Source organism: Sycon ciliatum, chromosome 4, assembly GCF_964019385.1.
Source record: "Sycon ciliatum chromosome 4, ocSycCili1.1, whole genome shotgun sequence".
Taxonomy (NCBI): domain Eukaryota; kingdom Metazoa; phylum Porifera; class Calcarea; order Leucosolenida; family Sycettidae; genus Sycon; species Sycon ciliatum.
The window spans coordinates 11,772,075-11,787,448 of NC_088646.1; the positions used below are offsets into that span (position 1 = coordinate 11,772,075).

Consider the following 15,374-nt stretch of genomic DNA (forward strand, 5'->3'; position numbering starts at 1 on the left):
AAATGAATTGAAAAAAGGAAATCAAAACAAGCTGCCATATTGATGGAAAGGGACTCACAAACAGAGGAAGGAAATATCACAAACCAGATGAACAGTCTGCTGTATAGGTCCACTATAAGTATAACATGCAACGACTGAAAAAGGAACAAAATTAATGTGAACATGATGTTCTGTTCAACAATAACGTCTGTACGCGTACTGCTTCGGCCTTCATGCACCAGGAAAGCACAATCTTGAGCTGGAGGGTGGGCACCGAACGTCCCACAAGGGCTCCACAAGACGTACTTTCACGAAACGACGAGGAGTATGCGCAGCAAGCTAACATCACTACACCATCGCCGCACGACGACTGGCCACTCAGGTCCAAACAACACGACAAATTCACAATTCCAGCTATCACCGCGCAGGAATAAATTGTTGCGAGTGTGACCTGTATCCTTTCTCATCCAGGAATCCACTTGTTTTGCCGAACGCCACTGCATTGTTACAGGCTGGGGATTGATCCGAGGGCTCGCCACGCCACTGCGGAGGATGCGGAAAGGACGCAAGAAGACGGTGACGGCAACAAATAATTACCCGCCCTGGTCGTCAGCTCACTGAATGTCCTTCCGCGCGAGCGAAACCGGCTGCAAGGCATGAAAAGCCTACTGCCAGTCAATACCCAGGGACGACCCTGACCAGAAGGCCAAGGCCGCCCCGTGGAGGAGGCCAACAAAGAGAAAACCAGGAGCTAACAAATCTGCTTCCTCTCGGCGAAATTTTTCACGAAATTTTTCACACACACACACACACACACGAACAATCACACCTTCAAGGATCAAGATGCAGGTGCCGGTCCTGAAGCAGTGGGAGGTGAGTAGATCAGACCCTACCACAAAGCGGTTCCGGCCCAAAATCCCACTCATTGCATCTGGGAAACCATGAGGAAGGGAACACATATTCAGGCAGGGGAAATCCCAAGGCTTTGCTCAAACAACCATGACAAATCGATCACATACCGTAAAGTCGCGGATAAAAGCCGGGCTTATAAGCCGCTTTCTGCATCAGGCTTTAATGCAAACCAGGCTTGTATGCAAACCATGCTTATATGCACCACACTTGCAAAGAAGCCAGGCTTCTACGCGCGACACGCGTAGATCTACCACTGACTACCGGTGTGGCGGCAGTTTTACTATGCACTGCACATAGCACATGCACTCTTGACCTACCCGATCCGCGCTTGCATAGAAGCCAGGCTTCTACGCGCGACAGGCTTTAATATATGCATTTGACCCGTTTGATTTTCAGGCTTCTATCCGCGATGTGCTTGTATGCAAACCCGGCTTTTATCCGCGACTTTACGGTACTAGTAGCTAGAAAGCTCACTAAGTACATAATGACAGCACAAGTCCACCAAAGTGGACGCACTTGAACATGTTTCACCCATGTCTACTAGAGTCTAGTCTGCCTACAGACACGCTCTGTCATGCTGCCATTGCTTACTGTAATGATGTCATTGCTTACCGTGATGATGTCATGGCGATTGAATCCCAGCTCGTCATGCTCTTGCCGCTCAAAGTCAACCAGTGCTCTCGCTCTCCTCCGCCGGTGATTGCTGCAAGCAATCACAGATAACACAGCATCGCGTCGTTAGACGGGCTTTGCCGTGTCTTGCGCGACGAGTGTGTAATGAACAGCAGAACACCTTTCCTGTACCCGACATACAGGTCCAGTGCAGTAACTGCAGACGGATGTAGAGTCAGACGGTGCGGTCACTACTGATCTAGACGGCCACTGATCGTTTACATCAAGTGTTCAATGGCAAGTAGGGCATAGAAATGAATTCAAATGATGATACAGAAAATGAGGCAAGTAGACAACAAACACCGTCCACTTACCGGAATGACTGTGCATAGGTGATGTAGTCTTGCAGGTGACTTTCATTCGAATAATCCACTGGCATCTATGCCACCACACACATACACACACACACGCGCGCGCACACGCGCACGCATGTGCACATGCACACACACACACACACACGCGAGCGCGCGCGCAAACAAGCACACAAGCACACACACACTGTTATGGACTGTGGACATTTATCCCATGTATTAACGGTCTAGCATGTCCAACAAAATAGGCTGAATTAGAGGGTTTGATCAAGAAGAAAGAACACCAAGCTGAAAATACGCAGGACTCTGACAGCAGTCACGACCCACACAGCACTGGGACCAAATCCGTGGCAAGCGCGCGAGTTTTGACAGAAACTAACCTCAGGAATCCCACAATTCGTTTTGAAGTGCTGCACGATGTTTCGAATGTTGTCACGCAGTGTGGTGACGATCTCTGCAAGATGCGCATACATGTACACAGATGCGTGCGCGCACGCACACACGCGCGCACACGCGCACACACACACACACACACACACACACACACACACACACACACACACACACACACACACACACACAGAGCAGTACAGGGAGAACGATTTGTACCAGTAAAGTGAGACGCTGCACATACCGTTTCAGTATATATTGTATATACAATATATACAATATACAATGTGTATACAGTAGGTAGTATACTGTAAATATACAAATTTTCGGCAGCTATTTAATATCGGCTATATTCGGCACCGACCCAAAACGCCTAAATGGCATGTATGCATAAAACATGGCGGCGGCGCGTCCAAATCCGGCTGCGGGGCATCTTTTGAAAAGTGTTTGAAAAAAAGTGAAAAGTGCAAGTGCGCTTGCATTCTCATGTCGAAGTAGTTTATTTTGTGGGAGGAAGTGGCCCGGAGTTTCTTAGAGATTTCGGTGATGGCTTCATCTGCTGATGCTGTCGACTACTCGAAGTGGACTGTGAATCTTTTGAAGGCTGAGTGTGAGCGGCTGGGGTTGAAGAAGTCGGGGAAAAAGCAAGATTTACTGACGAGGTAAGTTCGAAGTATTTCTTGTAATACTGTGAGGAACTCTTTTGGTTTTCAACATCGATGCGTGTCTTGCCTACTATGTTCGTGTTGCAGATTGGAGAGTCATGTTCCGGAAGGCGGCACTGCACTCACATCAGGAAGTCCATCGAGCTCGTCCCTGGATTCCCCAGAACCACTGGCATTTCCTGTGTCTGGCTGGAAATCGTTGGTGTCAGGTCGATCGCAATCCGCTGCTTTCACCCAGTCTCACTTGATAGCGTATTTTGTTCAAACGGAGACACCGTGCGGAGATGGAACCAACAGAAACTTTAAAGCTATTGCTTCAACTGACCAGAAGTCTCGTCGTCTTTTCACCAGTGGATATGTGCAGAAAATTGAGCTGCACAAGTTGAACAACGTCGTCTGTTACAGAGCACGCTGCATGCCTGAAATGAAGTCAAGGAGCGACTACAAGCTGAGGATGTGCGTGAGAATAGGTGACAGTGGCAACGTAGCTGAGATTAGCTTTGCTGATTGCTCGTGTCCTGCTGGTAAAGGCCCCCAAGCCAGCTGTAAGCACTTGGCAGCTCTCATGTATGCCCTGGAGCATTTCACAAGGTGTGGCTACATTGACAGTCCAACATGCACTGATGTCCTTCAGACTTGGAATCAACCCAGTAACAAGAAAAGTGAGCCGATGACGGTGAAGGAGATGGACGGCTTGAGACCTGCGCCTAAGTCCGACCAGGCTAAGCGGAAGCGAAAGCACACAGCAGCGGAGCTACAAGACCCTCGATCATCAAGCAAGCGTGGTCTTGTACGGGACAGTGTTAGCGAATTGGCATATCAGTCATTCCACGGCAGTGCACCTCTGTTTGGGCTTTCTTTGGTCTGTGGCAGCACTGCTATGACGGATATCGACCGCGAGAGGAGGTGGCAACGGCAGAGGGACCAACAGGCACCGTGGCTGGAATTACGTAATGACGTTGCAGTCTATGCTGAGGAATCCGATCTTCCAGACGATCTGTCAACGACCTGCGACTGTGATGTGTTCTTAGATGGGAACTGTGACACCACTGTGACCGACGATGATGCCACCCCTCTTCCATCCGATTGTGAGTGGATGGATGCTGACGCCACTGATGACACCACGCCTGTTCCATCAGACACTGAGTGGATGGATGACAACGACAAGCAATGGCATTGGTACCAAGACAATGTAGTTGTAACACCTGAGCAGGCACACGAACTTCATGTCAGAACATCGGATCAGCATGGAAGTGACCTCTGGATGAGGCAACGCAAGTTGCGGATCACAGCTTCTATAGCAAAGACTGTTGCTCGCCGAAGAAGTTCGACTGATCCCGCGAGGCTTGTTAGTGCCATCACGGACCGGCCGTTCTTCTCATCAGCTGCAACGGATTGGGGAATCGCGAATGAGGATGTGGCCAGGGAGGCCTATGTAGAGGAACGCGGGAAGTCTGGCGACGTCGTGCACGTGTCGAAGTGTGGCCTGATCGTCAATCCGGAGGAGCCTTGGTTTGGAGCTAGTCCAGACGGTATTGCAGATGATGGCAAGACACAAGTGGTTCTAGAGATCAAGTGTCCGTATTCCGCACGCAACATGTCGTTTGACGAAGCTGTGAGGTCAGTTAAGAACTTTTGTTTGCAGTATGATGGCTCACACTACACATTGAAGCGCAAGCATGCATACTATTACCAAGTGCAAATGCAGCTCTTTGTCACTGGTTTATCTTCTTGTGATTTCATTGTATGGTCACGCACTGGTGGGACAAAGATTGATCGTATCGCAAGGGATGATGAGTTTATTCGTTGCAACCTTGCCACACTGAGAGCTTTCTATTTTCAGCATGTACTATCATTATCACTCAGGCTGCAATATTCATATTATGGACATATTCATAAAATGACATATCTTCAATACCCATGAGCTACATTGTATATAATATATATGATATAAGTATCATAATTATTATTATCATCGTTCTAGCTCATTTTTTCCCCTGTCATAGTCCTGTTTATCATGTTCAGCATAAGCGAAGTTGTGGATCATGCTTGCATGGTTGACTCCAACGCGTACATGCAAGTAATAATAATAATAATAATTGCCGAAAGCTGCCATGTCATGATGCTGTGAGCAAGTGCCATACTGAATGATTCGGCCCAGTTGCAGTTATACTGCCTGAGTTCTTTTTTTCCATGTTTATAATTTATAGGTGGTTAGACCCTTCTGTCCACAAGTTGTTATCATAGGTCATTGAACCCTGCAGTGCTTCACTTCTTTTTTTCCATGTTTTTAATTTATAGGCGGTTGGACCCTTCTGTCCACAAGTTGTTATCATAGGTCGTTGGGCCCTGCAGTGCTTCACTTCTTTTTTTCCATGTTTTTATTTTATAGGCGGTTGGACCCTTCTGGCCACAAGTTGTTATCATAGGTCGTTGGGCCCTGCAATGCTTCAGTTCTTTTTTCCGTGTTTTTAATTTATAGGCGGTTGGACCCTTCTGGCCACAAGTTGTTATCATAGGTCATTGGACCCTTCTGTCCACACAAAGAAATAGGTTCGTTTTCTCTTCTTTGTGTGCGCCTGTACATGTACATGTAAGTGTGTGCTATTGGGCAACGTGTGGATGTAGCGCAATGCTGTAGGAATGTTCATGGTTGTAAGTGGTGTGGGCACAAATACATTCTCTTACCAGAAGCAAGAGTGTGCTTATATCCCGATATATGCATATGCGCTTAGTAGTGAGGGTATACTTATGTCCAGATATACCGGTAGACACATTCTGTTATGCACGTCACTATGGTGTACAGTTTATCACTTTGGTCTTTTTTCTTGGCATCACGGTGGTCATTTCTTTGTTCTCCATCACTTGGAAGCTTGAATATAGTCACTATTTTCCACATGCCAAGCTCAGTTCAATGTTGGTATGTGTACTGGCTATTTCACTACCTTCACAACACAGAACGAATGTGAAGTATGTCTGGCTCCAAGTCATTCTTTACAGGACAAAATACTACACAGCTATCAATAATACCGTCAACGCAAAAGGGTACCCATTTCACACATTGCTCCAAAACTGGGTCACTTACCAATATCCAATATTGGCTGAATATTCAACAGGTGAAATAAACTAAGATAATTAGCAGCCATGTAACCCCAGTCCGGAATGGGTAATAAAATTTACTGTAGGAACGATGAAAAAAAAGAAGAAAAAAAAAGAATGATAGATACACGGTACACGGTGCTGCACTGGGTTTTCACGTACCAATAATGAGTTAACACTACATACTTTTTTTTTAAACTGTTGAGCATGACCAACAGCGAATGCACACCCACACACAGAGTGCATGCACATGTGCACACGGGCACACACACATACTTACATACATACACACATACACACAAAGAAAATGAAATCTGACATGCTGAAAAACAGTCAGTTATCCACCGGAGGCGAAGCACCTGTTACAGAAATGTCCAGTCTCATCGTCATCATTTTGACACATATGGTGGTAGCGGCGATGGCAACCTTTACATACCCTGAGGACTCGCTGATCTCCCACGCCACAGGAGAAACACACATTTTCGACATTGGTAGCACTAGCACTGACACTATGTGAGATGCTGGCATCAGGTTCCGGTGGTTTCTCTTCACTCGTCTTGCCTTCTTGAACTACTGTTGTGGAGGGCGACACAGCCGTTTGCGTGAGCATCACTTCTTGGACATCTGCAGATCCATGGCGGTCAGTGTCATCCACCGATGGCTGAGCTGTTCCGTCGGTGCTAGACGATGATGTTGGAACACAACTGGGCGCAGGTGGTGGAGTTACGCTGCTGGTGAGTTGGTCCTGCTCCTGAACCGGCGGCGGAACTAGCGGCTCCATGAAAAGTGTGAGGAAAGCGCACACAGTGATGATAGGCTCGGCCAGAGACATGAGAGACGACGGAATGAAGTGCGTGATTGTGTAGTTCTTGATGCGCTCGATGGCACGTTCGACATGGATGCGCAACGTCGCAATCCGTCTTGTAGCAACGACTTCCTCAGGTTCAAGTTGATCCCGTGTTCCCAAGAACGGGGGAATATTCAGCTCGACACCATCAGGAAGTAGGGACGCAATGTCAAATCCCCGGTCAGCCATTATGGCATCCCCTTTCTCCAGCTTATCAAGAATGCCACTGCGCTTGGTAATCTCCTTGTCGGAAATACGGCCACCCCATAGAGATGATAGAAATGAAATGGAGCCATTTGGGGTCACGCCGACGAGCAGTTTGAGAGTATTCTTGTTCTTATAGTTGGACCAAGTCGTAGCCTGAACCTTGGGGTTAGCGGGCTTGTCAATGGGAAATTCCGTTGCGTCGATAACAACCCTTGTACGGGGGAACTTCTTCCGGAACTCAGAGGGCATGAACCGATCAACCAGCTCCCTACATGGCCAAATGTCCAACTCCTGGAAAGTGAAGTACATGCACTTCAGAACTGCGGCAAAGATACGAGATACTGATGACTGCGTTATTCCAAAGCGATTGCCAAGGTCGGACTCTGGAAAATTGTGTCGCAGCTTGATAACAGTGAGGAGAAGCTCGTTCTCCATGGACAGTGTGCGTGGCCGACCGCGCTGATCTTTGCCAAGGAAATCCTCATCCACATCCCACTTATAGCTCATCCCAGCCATGTTATCCATCATCAGGTTGAGTAACGCATCGTAGCCAGCCACTGTCAAACCAGTGTAAAACAAGAGTTTAGCAGGATCCTGCCGCATTGTGCCGTAACTCAACTGGCATTTCTCCAGTAGCGTCTTCGTCTGCGCCAGATCATACGTGCAGTTGTCTAGTTTGCAGGTAAGGCGTTTAACTTCTTTCTCCAGATCTTCCACACGTTTGTCCATCAGCACTTTCCCATAGTCGTGCTCAACTGTCATATCAGCACTTTGAACATCACTCTCACAATCCTCAGTCTCAGGCTCTAAAACTTCCTGACTGACAGGCGCCACCAATCCAAGAGCTGTCCTAGTTTGCCTTTCCTTCACGACAGCACGGGAAACGAATACAGTTGGAGCTTCGTCAGCACTGGAGCGACGTCCTCCAGCGAAATGGACGGCACAGACATAGGAGTTGGCTGAAAGAGGTACATTGGTTCTTGGGATTTTTGCCAGCCACTGACGGCGACATTCTCTTCGTTTGTCAGTGTCAGGAGGGAGGCGATGAAACGACAAGTTTTTGCAAGCTGGATCACTTCCGCCGCAACCTATCCTATCCGCAGTCGATCCACAAAGCCTCTGCTTCTGGTATACTACTTTTCCATCATCAGGGTTGGAAGGAAACAGTCCGAACTTACAAGTATTCTTCCTGTTGGAGCAACCAGGAACAATGCAATGGCAATGCCCAGGCATTTTATTTTTTTTAAAACTTTTTTTAGAAGAAAACGGCGAACGGCGACAAGACGAGACTGCTTGAGACAACTTCCACCAGTGGGAAGGACATAACTATTATCTAGCCTAGGCTGCTCAACACTACAAGTACAGCCAGACAACAGCAAGGGACGAGAAACAAAATCTGCAACAGCATTACTGACTACTCTCTACCTCTAGCTCTAGCTCTCTGCACCTGCATTGCACTGGCCTGCAGCAGATGCAGAAGATGCCCCGCAGCAAAAATCCGCGCGAAAATTATGCATACGTGCCATTAAAACGCCGATGAAATTTTTCACAGCATCTGTCATGCCCTCTACCCGGTACCCCACGCCGAAAATAAATCGCCGCCGAAATGTCAAAAATCGTGAAGTGCCGAAATTTTGCAGCGCCGAAATTTTGTATATTTACAGTACAAGAGCTGGAAATCTAACGATTGAGATATCTAATCCATGTGCTGTATACACATAGCCAATTCTTTCATTATAGCCATGGCTCGGGTAAGACTGCCGCCCAGAAGGGTTTGGATAATGGATGCTTTACTGCAGTGCTGGGTGAAGTCAGGACACACTGTGTAAGACACCGGGACGTTTGTAAAGAGATGAACTACATCATTCTGACTGTTACCTTGTTGGACAATATTCGCCGGCTTGTTGGATCTCCGAGATGCTGAAAAGAAAAAATATAAAACGTAATGCAAAGCAAAGACACCATTTGATACGGCAAACCCTTGTTCCATACTACATAACAAGCTACAGCAGGAAAAACACACATTATTCCAACCTCTCACGTGCAAGTAACTAATGATAAGGAAGTCTAAACTGCATATCAAAGGAGCACCATAAAAAGAACCAATCTTCTAAAGCTTTGACACTACACTACAATGAGTACACAGGGTGTTGCTATGGGTCTAAGGCACAATGTGTTACTGTGGGACTCCAGGGCACAATGTGTTACTGTGGGACTCCAGGGCACAATGTGTTACTGTGGGACTCCAGGGCACAATGTGTATTTGTGCAGAGGCCATACGGCCACCATGCAATAGTGGAGCTGACAAGAGAGAGCAATAACGTGTGATCCAACACAGCACTATTAAACCTATTAGAGGAGCACGTTAACACTGTTGTATACACCATACTTTCCGAGATCAGAGCTACATCCGCCTCCTAGAGGCAAGATGGCAGATACCATTTCGTATTTGTTTGCATGGATAGAACTAAAGAAAAAGGGGGGGGTTGTCAACTGACACCCGCTCTATTCAGTTGCTACTCACACTCGGCGCATGAGCTGGATGAAAAATTCTTTATTGTGATGTCGAATAATTATGACGTTTCGGGCCAGTCACCCATCGCCAGAACTGAACTGAATAGGGCAACTGATTAGAGAGGTTGTCAGTCGACAAACCCCCATTTTCTTTATAATGCAGTTGCGTGATGTCCACCACTTTCATGGATAGAACTGTTCATGGAAAAAGCCATAGTGTGTGTGTGTGTGTGTGCGTGTGTGTGTGTGTGCGTGTGCGTGTGTGTGTGTGCATGTGGTAATTTTCATGTAATAAAGCCGGGCTCTGCCACTGGAGAATTAGGTGATACATACCTAGTCGAGAAGAGAGACCAGATGACAGCTGCAGCAAAGCAACAATAAACCACTGCATGTGTAAGAGGACTGGCATCAGTTCTGTACATTACTGCCACAATCCTGCATGGTAGCATAGCTTATCATACACACTGCATGACAGTTCAGCAAAGCCAGCTTTACGCCCACCATCTCTTATTTAATACTTTGTGTTAGAGACACACACAATGACGTGTCAATATGTAATGATACTGTACCGGAAGAGTTGAATCTCAAACGATGCACAACGTTTAACGTTTTAGGCTTTAGCAGAGCATGACTGAGGATGCCAAAGTACGTGTGCAAGTCGATCTCCCCAATCTCGCTCAAAATTTGCAGGTACGTTTCCGCTGGGGTGTAGATCAGCTGTGCAAACTGCAAACCACTGAAAAAGTTCCTGAAGGAAACCTTGAACCTGGCATACCCCACAAAATGGCACTATAATTACAGCAAGAGTGCATAAACAAGAGTATGTTACTGTGGTTATGGGTCAGTGCGCGGCGCGCTGCCTTCATTACATAACTTGCCTTCATCACGCTCTGAAAGCTTGCACTCAAGCCCAAAATTTCTCGTACATTCGTTTTTGCTCGAATCGTTCCAGTACCTACGGAATCTCTAAATTATGGCACGTGAACTCCAGTTCTGTACGAAAGTTCTTTTCAAACAAGAGGGAAAGTGCGGTGTTTGTTTTTCCGCGAAGCGCGGACCGGGGATCAGAGCCGCGGACTGCTGCTGAATGATGTAATGAAGGCAGTGCGCCGCGCATCTGGCCCATAGAAAAGATATCACAGTTGCATACTCTTGCTTATGGACTCTTGATTACATGATAAATGGTTCTACAAATGAGCCACGGGACATTAACCCTCTATGGTTCTCGCCAAGAGTACATGAAGCCCAGAGTGTGCAGCTTCTGACTTTTTCTGCATGGGTGTCTGTCACGGCGAAATTCCGCCATTACATCATATTAGGCGCAGATTTGAAGCGGGAAGTGGCGTAGTGCGTACAACTGAGCTGCAGTTGTGCAGAAAGAGACCTGCTTGCACGCACTACATCACTAAAATGATGTAATCACGGAATTTCGCCATGACAGCAACCCATCAGAGCTGCACAGTGCACACTCCAAGTTTCATGTACTCTTGGTCTCACATAAGCGTACAGGTCATATACAACCCGTACAGTAAAATCGCATTTTTTATGCGTTTTGTTGCTAGGAGACAGCTAAAATGGCGCTCTACGCGTAGCTGAGGTGTACGGCTTTGCAAAGGTGTAAAAACAACCATACTTATCATACAAAATGTTGCGGTATCGATCGACTTAAGTATGTTGAAATTGAAAGACGACGATCTGCCATGCGCGCATTCCGAGAATGTGAGTAGATCTCTTGAGGCAGTGCTTGACACGTTTTCTGAAGACAGCAACGGCACCAGTCCAGGCTGGATATCCCTGGAGGATTTGCAGTGTAGTCCAGGCTGGATATCCCTGGAGGATTTGCAGTGTAGTGTGTTGAGAAAAAGAGCTCTGTTGAGTCCTCCTGGCTCAAAATAAATCGTCCCCGAATGAAGAAATCAAAAGTTCCAACCACACAGGAGCCTCGCCTCTCAGCCTCAACGTCCTCTGTTGTGGCGACTTCGGCCATCCGACAATGGACCGCAATTCGTATCGCAAGAGAGGACATACTACATGTCGACATGTGGTATTGTCCATATGCGCAGTGCACCGTATTTCTCGGCAAGGAATGGTGCAGCGGAGAAATGTGTGCAAACCTACAAGGCGGCTGGCTCTGGTGGGTGAGAAGCGAGGAGCCTTGTCGCGGTCTATGGCTTTGCAGAGACGGCTACGCTACCGTGCGACACCACATGCCACCACAGGTAAATCGCCCAAGTTGCTCTTCCTCCGCCGAGAGATGAGAACCCGCCTGGCAACCTCGGTCCAGACCCCGCCAGCAACTGGCGCGCTAGTCTTGGCCTCACGCAACACGTCGTGCGAGTCCACAGCTGTCCGCAGCGGGTTGGTCGTCGTCGTCGTGCAGAGCTGTATTGTCCATCTACATTAGTGGCTGGAGAGGCCCATCTCTTCAGGATTCAGGATTTTATATCTGATACCTTTAGTGCTGTGCGGTACACGTAGCCTGTGGCATCTAGATCATCCACTGAAGCCTGCCGTGATACAGCTTCCTCTGTGGGAACAGAGCAATCACACCTGCAGATGGTTCACCGACAGGCAGCTGAGCTGGGAAGCTTAGCCGAGATCTTGGCAGGGGGACCAGAAGGAACAAGAAGGCAAGAAATAGCAGGTCTGCAGCATATGAACAAAAGCAGATCAAGAGCAATCGTCGCAGGAAGCTCATACTTAGGCACACCCCTCGCTGACATGAAGGTGGAGGGTCCGGCCACTGTTCTCAACCTCCCCGGAGTCGCGCTAGGCGGTCTCCGTCTCGAGTGCTGAATACCTGAAGAAAAGAAAAGCGACATTTAGTATCTTCTCCGCCAGCTTCTTGTCAAGAAGTCTGTCACCTCCTTCCTCCATGATAAATTTCGAAGCACTTCCACAATAAATCTGCTACCAGAGCTGGGCGTAATTTCACCTGGCCCATGTTGGCACGCTAGCTATGTCCCCGGTGTTCTCTCCACTTGAGCCCGTGGCACTCCCCGCTTATGTCCCGGATTCCTGATGTAGTGCACATATGCATTTCATGCTCTTATCAATTCACACTAGTTGTTTGACACCAGCCCCCATGTAGCCCAACTCAAACTATTGTGTTCAGCTGCTTATGCTTGTGAGGAAAGATGTTAACGTACACGGACAAGCTACGAATAAACCCCATCAAGCCAACATGAAAAATCCATTGTTAACATGAGGAAACGCTACTACAGTGGCGCTCTGTGAAATCCCACCCAAAGTGCAAAGCTGGCGCCCTGGACCAGTTCCAACTGCATCATTGTATTTGTACATGTGTACATATCCACCCACATCCGTACTAATTCCAGGGCGTCAAGGGCCGTGCAAGTTGAGGGCACTAGATATGCACTTCAGGTCGGATTTCACCGAGCACAACTGCAGTATATTATTCCTTCTCTCATCTACACTAGAGAATATACATAATTGAGATGGGTGGGTGATGGCAGGGCCTTGAACTTTGTGCTCACTAAGTGGGAAAATGTGCACATCGTTTAACTTTCACCTCCTACAGTAGCTTGTTACGGTGTATGTACAAGTGCATAATGTAATCGCTGTGTGAATTACCTCAAACACAGGCTTGGGTGTAGGTTGACTGTTGTTCAGGATCTCGGCCAGCGCAGCGTAGTGAACCTGCCGATGTGCACTGAGTGCTGCTGGTGTTAGCGAATCAGTTATGTCAAATCCCATCTAGCAATACCAAAGACCAGCCGGCAACACAGTGTGCACGCACACACGTACACACACGTACACATACACACACATGCGCACACATACACACACAGATGGGACCATATTGCATGGTACATGCAGGCAACAGTGCACATAACAGCACAGATTGGACTGTCACTATACCAGACTGGCAAAGAGAAATACTACATCAGAGCACAGATGATTGTTCATTGGTCTTACAGCCACAAGCACTTGTGCATCAATCATCTCTGAGGGTAACTCTTGCAGGCAGCTACACAGCTGTGCTAGACCATCGGCATTGGAAATGTCTTCAGCCTGCACAACACACACGCAACACAGAACACAACCCCACAACATACAACAAAATTCATTGACAGCATAGCAGCATGTCACCGAGGTAGACCAAATACACTGGCAATTACAACAGCTAAAGCAGCAGCATAGATATCTAATTTTCCACGGAGAAAGTGCAGAACACGTCACAACTTGAAATGCTTAGCATTGTTAGGCCGCACTGTGAGCATACCTCAGCACACGCCATCTGAACTGCACACCGTGTACACACGCCCTAATTGACATGGGCATGTAACCATATGCAGCCACAAAATCACAATGAAAGCAATCACGCTCTGTACACGCACGCATGCACGCGCACGCACACATATACACACACACACAGCTGCACTGCAGCACACAGCATAGCTGAAGTGGGATAGCTCACCTTGAGATTGAACATTGCCAGAGCAATACGGAACAAAGTCACAGAACCGTGGTAGAAGAAAAGGTCCCAAATACGAAGAAGAACCTGATTGAAGCAAAGGGGGACAGGAAAGGCACGACTTTCAAACTGGCCACTCTTGAAAAATGATCCATCCATTCTGCTTCCAAACATAACTTTTCGTTACTAAATCAAGCATCTTCGGACAGATTCCTGTAAATGGGTAATGTTTGCGACATGAATGCGTTGAGAAATTGATGTCACCAAGTGTCATAAGTTGGAACACAGCTCAGAGTAATATTACTTAAAGTTTGCTGCGCCTCTGGTTGGCTGAATTGTTGAATAAAACAAGCAAGAAGAAGCACTCTTTTTAGCGCTGTAAGGCACGTATCATAGCAGATTTTTTCAGGTTTTTGACTTTTTGTTTGTTTCGCTTTTCGTGAAGTAGGCATGAAGAAAAAGGACCAAGAAACTACACGTTACGCTATAATGTCCACTAACACCACCAGTTACTAAACAATCAGCTCATGCGATAACATTGCACGACACTGACCGACGGTAATGACGTTCTACAACTTTGTTTAGTAACTGGTGGTGTTAGTGGACATTCCAGCGTAACTTGTAGTTTCTTGGTCCTTTTTCTTTACTATAAATTTATCCTTGGCTCTCCATCCGAGTAGGCATGAAGAGTGCATAAACTAGAGTGTACAACTGAGACAGTTACCCCATAGTTGACGTTGAGGTACTGCAAAACTGATGTCATAAATCGTATTGGCGCAGCATGGGCAGTACAACCGTGGATTGCGGCTTCCATGACTCATGAAAACGAAGTACACAATGATGTATACACCGTCCAGAACTCATACGTAGGGCTGCACACTCTGCTTTATGGACTCTTGATATCGTTCACTGCACGGCTCCTACATGAACCCACAACACCATCCTAAAACACTGCTTTAAGCATACCGGGAAAGGCAGAACCGATGCAAACACCGTAATGTACCAGTGCATCGTGATCATTGATAACTCTGAGAGAAACAACACATACAAAAAAGTGCAAAAACACACACAATGGGCAAGGACACCAACAGACCGAACTGGACGCAACAACTACATGTACTGCACTACATACACTAGCAATGAATCCACTTCTATCATGGCATATCACTAGCACACACCGAAAGCAGTTCCTGTGCATTCCAGTCGAAACAAAATTACAACGAAATGGATCCGGATGTATGCACAAGATAGGAGAACAGAAGTCATAACCACCCACTCAACAACAAGAACCCTTCTTAGCCATGTACAGCAGCATTCACCACATCATGTATCTTAGTACA

General features: G+C 47.2%; 1 protein-coding gene across 2 annotated transcripts in view; it reads right to left on the reverse strand.

Annotated features, from left to right (window-relative positions):
• LOC135814494 (small G protein signaling modulator 3-like) overlaps positions 1-15,374 on the reverse strand; it is a 46,045-nt gene that overhangs the window by 20,661 nt on the left and 10,010 nt on the right. For both annotated transcript variants that reach the window (XM_065327616.1, XM_065327618.1), the window contains exons 12-20: positions 15,001-15,062; positions 14,038-14,121; positions 13,536-13,631; positions 13,191-13,313; positions 9,930-9,957; positions 8,961-9,002; positions 2,255-2,328; positions 1,878-1,942; positions 1,504-1,594 (exon numbers count right to left, since the gene is read on the reverse strand). In XM_065327616.1, the coding sequence (XP_065183688.1) occupies positions 1,504-1,594; positions 1,878-1,942; positions 2,255-2,328; positions 8,961-9,002; positions 9,930-9,957; positions 13,191-13,313; positions 13,536-13,631; positions 14,038-14,121; positions 15,001-15,062 (665 nt within the window). The remainder of the gene's footprint in view (positions 1-1,503; positions 1,595-1,877; positions 1,943-2,254; positions 2,329-8,960; positions 9,003-9,929; positions 9,958-13,190; positions 13,314-13,535; positions 13,632-14,037; positions 14,122-15,000; positions 15,063-15,374) is intronic.